General features: G+C 34.7%; 1 protein-coding gene across 1 annotated transcript in view; it reads right to left on the bottom strand.

The window, feature by feature from the left end:
- Positions 1 to 543: 543 nt before the first annotated feature.
- The window catches only part of LOC140445458 (microfibril-associated glycoprotein 4-like), a 29080-nt gene continuing 22331 nt past the window's right edge, over positions 544 to 7292 (bottom strand). The window contains exons 4-6 of the mRNA XM_072537487.1: positions 4506 to 4727; positions 883 to 1113; positions 544 to 825 (exon numbers count right to left, since the gene is read on the bottom strand). Coding sequence (XP_072393588.1) covers positions 659 to 825; positions 883 to 1113; positions 4506 to 4727 — 620 coding nt within the window. The 3' untranslated portion in view covers positions 544 to 658. The remainder of the gene's footprint in view (positions 826 to 882; positions 1114 to 4505; positions 4728 to 7292) is intronic.

The following is a 7292-nucleotide window of genomic DNA, read 5'->3' as shown; positions in this document are numbered from 1 at the left end:
AAAGGATAAAAGATAGAAACACGAAATACAACAATAGAGACCATGGTTAGGAAAGAGAAGCAGTGGAAGACTAAGGATGAGATGGGCTCGTGACATTAAAAAAATCGGAGGACATAACTGGAAGCAAGTGGTGCAAAATAGAAAATACGGGATTGATTTGGGGGTAGGCCTAATGCCGAAATTGGATTACTTAAGGCTGAAGAAGAAGAAGAAGAATGCCTGCAAGACTTCAATAAAGACCTTGTTAATATCTTACTGGAGTCTCGCAATATGGCACTTAAAAAAAATTAGTGGGAATATTAAGAAGAACTCAACAGACTGGCGAAACATAACAGTGTCACACTGGTATGGATTCCAGGAAATCGAGGAATACACCGTAATAAAAGAGCTGATGAAGTTGCTAGTAGAGAATCAGCTACAAAATATTTCGGCATAGCACCTGGCGTATGAAAGGAGTGCCAAAAAGGCCGTAGTCTATCTCGAATTTTATAATGTTTTTCTGGAAATATTATTTAAAAATAAAACAATTTTAATTTTGTCTAGTTAAATTCTTATTGAAAATTATTTTGTAACAGCATATCTAATATTGTTTAGTTTTAAATATATAATACTATATTAAGAAAAATTGTAATTTATTGCGTATTCAAAAAAACTTATTTTATCCTCCAATTGGTCGTATCATCATTCTTGACCCTGCCAAATTATCCTTTTCTTTCACAGTGCGCCAGCGTAGTCCATGATAATCATATGTTTTAGGAAGCACTATAGTCATGAATTTCCCATTTAAATTGCTATCATGACAACTGTGGTACCACCAAGCACCCTCTAAAATATAAAGAACTTAAAGCTTTAGCAAAAATTATAAAAAAAAATATTTCTTACCGAACATTTGTGCACAATTTCCGGAATTTGTATCCTGATCCACATCCAGAGTCGTAAATTTTTGATTCAAGTGAATTGATAGAGAATCCCCCGCATCACCTGAAAACCCTTTAAGGTTATTCAGTATGTAGCCATCTTTTTCGTTGCCTATTGAGAATGATGAGTATTGGGCGTATCTGTTCTTTTTATCTGTGTCAGTTACTTCCACCAGAAGTTCGCCTATTTCAAATGCTAAAATGTAATAAAAAGTTATAACTCGAGTAGCAATGATAAGACATCAATAAATATGTTAATAAAATACATGAAACTTAAGATTTTACCTTGTTTAACAAGGTGGTTATATATTTAAGAGTTAAAATTTTTAAAGCAATAAAAATTAGTGCTAAATACCAATAATTAATTATTCACACAATAATAATATAATCATTTTTAATACGCAAAGCAAACATTTAGTAAAATAGAATATATTATTTATCAAACACATTAAAATATATTTTAATATTTAAATATTATTATTAAAAATTCTCTTAGGAATTTTAAGTACCGACAGCTATCTAGAGCAATCCAGGCTGCTTGTAGACGAAAGAAAAATAAGCATATAGAGAAAATCTGCAGTGAGATTTAATAACATGCCGACATAAATAACACCAAGAAATCTTCGACAAAGTAATACTACTCACACGTAAATTTAAGCAGAAATAATAAAGGCAATATATAGACTAATTTGGACAAGGACACAGATATTTGGAGGGCATATTGTAAATCTTTATACGGCGATACGAACCAGATGTACCTAATGTCAGGCCTTCACTCTCTACTCTCTATTAATAGGGACGTATTACAGTAGCGAAAATATTGACAAAATATTGGAAGCATGGCGAAACTACTGTTCAATTTTTTCACATGCGAAAAATCGGGTCATTTTTTCGCTGTATTCTTAACTATCCTTCTACCACAATTTTACAATCATTACCTTAGTCGAACCCTTGATAACCCTTCCTACTCACATTTCAACCCCACTCCATTAAAAATACAGACAGTTTTAAAATAGCAAACAAGAAAGACTCTCTTGCCTGTTGTCTATCGATGAGAACGGACGCTCTCTCTCCAATGTTGAATGTCGTTAAGTGACAGGGGTGTTATCTCTACTGTTGACTGTCGCTTACTAATTATCTTTCTCCTGCTTTTGGTGACGCGAAAAATACCGCAAATACTATTTAAATCGTGTACAGACACAAAATGTGCTCTATCTCGTGATCTCAGTGTTAGTACTGCAAAACACGTATTCAGAAACCGGTACCCGGACAGATTCCGCGTATGAAAAACAACCGCGAGTGTAGCCTGTCCATACCGCGAGTGTGTGGAGCAAAAATATTGGTAAGACTTTGTATAAACTTAATTTGCTATTGTCTGTATAACCCTTTACCACATATCCTAATTTATTTGAACCAGCCCTATGTAATACAGTCCTCATTAACTGAAATTATATTCATAATTTCACATATATACACCCTTTTTGTACAACTACTATGGCGAGCTATATAAAAATAACGAGGTATCAGCAGAAAATCACCCTCTGACTACCCTAGAGAACCTACTGTCTTATTTTCAGAAGTCAAAGATGCAATTAAATCACTAAAAAGAAATACATTTCCAGGCATTGATTTAATACCAGGTGCAATACTACAGTTACTAGGTAAAAAAGGATTACTTATCTTCCATTCTATCTGTGTCGCTGTTTGAAATTCAAGAAAATGACCATATGATTGGTGTACCTCAATTTATATCCTGCTACACAAAAAAAGAACTACTACGAGACGTGAAAACTTCCGCACACTGTTACTAGTCACACACGCTAGTAAAATCTTGTTGCGTACCATCAAAAACAGATTAAAATCCTATCTACATTACCAAATACGTCAGAAATAAGCCATGTTTGTAAACGGTAAAGGTACACGGGAACAAATTTTGAACCTGAGACAACTCATTGAAAAGTCTAAAGAATTTCAAGTATCTATCATTAGATGCTTCGTTGACTACCAAAAGGCGTTTGATTGTATAAGCTGTGGTCCATTTTAATTGAAAAAAGCACACCAATGCACCTGGTGACACTTATTAAAAATCTGTACCAGCCCAATATAGCAAAAGTTCAACTAGATCAGAAGTTTTCAAACCAATTCAATACCGGGATATGTGTTATACAATGATGCGCGTTGTCACCTGCCTTATTTAACATTTATGTTGAACATGTCATGGGGATGGCTTTAGATGGATGGGCCGGTAAAGTAACAATGGCTGGTAGGAAACTCATAGTAGGCTGTACTCATAGGATAAACGTTTTCATTGTAAACCAACTCGAGATTAAAAAACGGCTGTCCACAATATGTCTGTAATATATTCTGCAATTTTTCGGTCACGTGGTATGTAGAGGTGACGATAGTTTGGAGAGAATAATGGTTTTTGGAAACGTTTCGGGGAGAAGATAAAGAAGACGACCAACAACTAAATGGTCCGACCAATTTAAAATTTCAGCTGGAAACTTAGAAAACCTGTTAGGAATATTGGAAGAAATGATGATCTTCAGTCATGGGAAAATGTCAAGAGACAGAGATTACACTAGTTTTGAATCTGAACCTGACATACTTTTTTCCGCAGTGGGATTAGCTTTAAAAAAAATAATTTAACATTACACTTCTAGACTCTACTCCAGAAAAACATTACTAACTTGTAGTAAACAATTCGAGGTTATGATTACTGATGGCCAACAACCGTTTCCTGAAACCTGAACTATGGCTGGCCTGCTCTATAATATATATTTTAGCTTTACATAGGCAGTTGTGAACCCAAAATTCTAAGACGCATACAACTAGCACGAGCAGCAATGAGTAAACTAAACGGGGTCTGGCGTGATCGTCACATTACTATGACAAACAAGAAGAGATTTTTTTCCATATTGTACAATGCATGCTAGACATGGATAGTCAAAGAATCAGATAGACGACGCATAGACGCTTTTGAAATGTGGACATAAGACGACTACTTTGAATTCCTTGGACGGCTTGCCGTGCGAACTTCTCGGTTCTAGATAAAATTAAACCCAATCAGCGTCTCTCTAGTACTGTTTAATTTAGAATTTTGGAAGTTCTTTAATATTATGCATCAAAGTGATCATAGAATAGAGCGGTTGGTAGTCCAAGGAAGGCCTCAGAGTCAACGCTAACACGACAGATCTTCACAGCGATGGTCATATATTACAAAAAAGCTTTTTAATGAGCAGTATACTGAGAGAGTACATGTAGCTACACTGCGACTATTGGAGAAATACATATTATCATTATTCAGACTATCCGAGCTGCTGATGCTTAATGATGAACCGCAATATATCTGCCAAGATGTTAATGACTATGATGATTAGTCGTGCCTGTTGAATACTGGTTTTAATAAAGGTGTTATTCCTTTAAATCTCTTCTTTTATCCGAAATTAAGCACGCATAAATCTAAGACTGTATTCAGTGTGAAGCTACTCAGTTTACTCCACACTTATTTAGCATAGAAAAGAACCTGCTTTTGGCAACCTTACACTTTAACAGTTACAGTGCAATTACTTGCTAACATTATATTACCTGTCATATAGTGAATATTTTCCAATCCAATCCAAAATTCACCCATTAGATCGCCAAAACCGAATTTATAGTCTCTCCAAGGAAGATAAAAATCTTGAGATCCATCAAACCTCTTCTGAATATGAGTCCAGCCACCCCCTTTAGTTTCCATATCGCATAAAACAGCAAACGGCTTGTTACTTGTTCTAGGTTTGATTGTGTATACACCTGACTTATTCTGACCTAAAATTATATTGATTATCTTTAGATATATATTAATTTAATTAATTTGCACTTTGAAAAATATAACATTCAGTTTAGGTAAAATTTACCGTAACATTTTAACATAATTTTCATTAAAGGGTAATTCAATAATTCCGTCTGTTCACTAGATATTCCCATCTTGAAGAACCATCTTCTTTTATTATAAAATTATTTTACAAACAAATATTAAGACCTGTGGACCAATGGTAGCTTATTTTGGAAATAGGTTAAAATAAAAAACATAGCAATATCATTCCAAAACTTAAAAATGTTGCAGATGCTTGTTCATATGTGACAAACAGTGACCTCCATAGGGACCTAGGAATGAAAGCTGTGAATATAATCATCAACAAGACTGTAGGAAGTCTTGAGAAACGATTATTTAGGGACGAGAATGTTAATTAAGGCAATTCAACTCCTTGACATACTGGGCAAACGTGAACGCAAACAAAGCGGTTGACGATAGATACGTGTAAAAGTTGGAAGATAGGAAAGAAACAAAAAGGATATAATGAGGTCATACACAAAATATGGAGAAAAGATAAAATAACAAAAGAGTGGAATAAGAGTATCATATGTAAAAGGGCAATAAGCTACTCTGTTAAAACTATAGGGGAATCTCCTTGCTGTGTTATGATATGATCCTTAGAGAATATCAGAAAGGATAACGGTTAAGCAGGTGTTAAACAAAGCCCGGGCATATGACATACATGTTTATATTATTTTTGTCGACATTAAATATGTATGTACTCAATAAAACTCAATAAACAGGGCGTACTTATAAAAATATTAAATGAATTTGAAATACCCTCTAAATTAGTTAGGCTCATCTGAATGACAATGTCGGACACATTGGCTCAGGAACAGATACCAGATAAGATGATAGACTCGTTTCAAATAACAGATTAATTAAAAAAGGTGATGTTTTGGCACCAACATTGTTTAATTTAGCACTAAAATACGTAGTAAGAAAAATATCCGAAGGTAGAAACAACACAATTATCAATAAATCAGTCCAACTGACAGCATATACAGAGGATATATTTATCATAAGCTGAACCAAAACAACAGGTAAAAATACCTATATGGAAGTTAAACCGTATAAACACGATTCGACCTGATAGTTGACAAATTAGAAAAAGTAGATAGCTTAATCTAATTAAGAGTGCCGATCATAAAGAACAACTTTGACGATGTAAAGCTTAGCAGAAGAAACAGCCCAGTCAATACGGCATACTTTCTCATAAGCCCAATATACAAATTACGAGATGTACATCAAAGGACTAAGATGTAAATCTACAAAACCTTAATCCGACCGATAGTGAGTTGAAGCTTGGGTGTAAACTCAAAAATCTTTAAACCACATAGACATATTTGAAAGAAAGGTCATCATTATCATAAAAGGCTCCACAATCCTTTGTGGGTCTTGACCTGCTCACAAAGAAGTTGCCACTCCTGACGATTCCTGGCAACTTCCCTCCATCTTCTGACCCTATGAATCTTTAGGTCTTCTTCCAAATCATCAATCCATTTCCTTCGTGGTCGTCCTCTACTTCCTATGCCCTCTGGTTTTGAAAATGTTAATATCTTCGTGTATTCGTGATCTGACATCCTAGCAATGTATCTAGCCTATCTAAGTCTCTGCATGAATTTTACAATATCTGGATCGGTGTAGAAATGATATAGTTCAAAGTTGTATCTTTCATGCCATAGTCCATTGTTATTTACTGCCCGAAAAAGCTTTCTAAGAATTTTTCTCTCAAAAATACCAAGAAGTCTTTCATCATTTTGAGATAAGGTTTACGTTTCAGCCCCATATATCAAAACCAATCTTGTCTATATTAAGCTTTATTGCACGTTTTATATTTTTATTTTTTAAATGTTTCTGGAGACCGTGAATTGTTTGCTATTGCTATGCGTTTTTTCATTTGGTCGCTTGTCGTGTTTGTTGCGCAAAATATGTGAATTCTTTGACTTGCTCAAAGGTATAGTTGTTAATTTAAACTCTCTGTTAGATATTTTGGGGGTTTTTGAAACCAACATATATTTGGTTTTCTCCTCGTTTACCACAAGTCCTAATTTACTTGCCCTGTCTGCAAGCCTTGTAAAACAATGCACCATGTCCCTCATACTTCTGCTCACTATAAATATATCGTTAGCAAGTGCGAGGATTTGCGTCGATCTGTTAAAAATATTTCCATTCATTTTAATATGTAATTGTCTGATTGCCTTTTCCAAGGCAATATTAAAGAGGAGACACGCCAGCGTCCCCCTGTCTTAGGCCATTATTAATGTCACAGAACGTAGAGTTTTCTCCTTCAATTCTAACGCATGAGCTTACGTTTTTCATTGTTAGTTGGGTCAACTTAACTAACTTAGGTGGGATCCCAAAGTCTATCATTACAATATATAATGCAGTTCTTTTTCCACTGGCATAGGCTGCTTTTAAGTTGACGAAGAGATGGTGTGTATCTATGTTCTGCTTATGTGCTTGAATTTTATGTGTAGTTTACTTTCCCGCAGTAACTTCGCATTAATATTGAC

This window comes from Diabrotica undecimpunctata, chromosome 7, assembly GCF_040954645.1.
Source record: "Diabrotica undecimpunctata isolate CICGRU chromosome 7, icDiaUnde3, whole genome shotgun sequence".
Classification (NCBI taxonomy): domain Eukaryota; kingdom Metazoa; phylum Arthropoda; class Insecta; order Coleoptera; family Chrysomelidae; genus Diabrotica; species Diabrotica undecimpunctata.
Note: the sequence above shows the minus strand (reverse complement) of the source record. Positions and strands in the feature narration are given on the sequence as shown.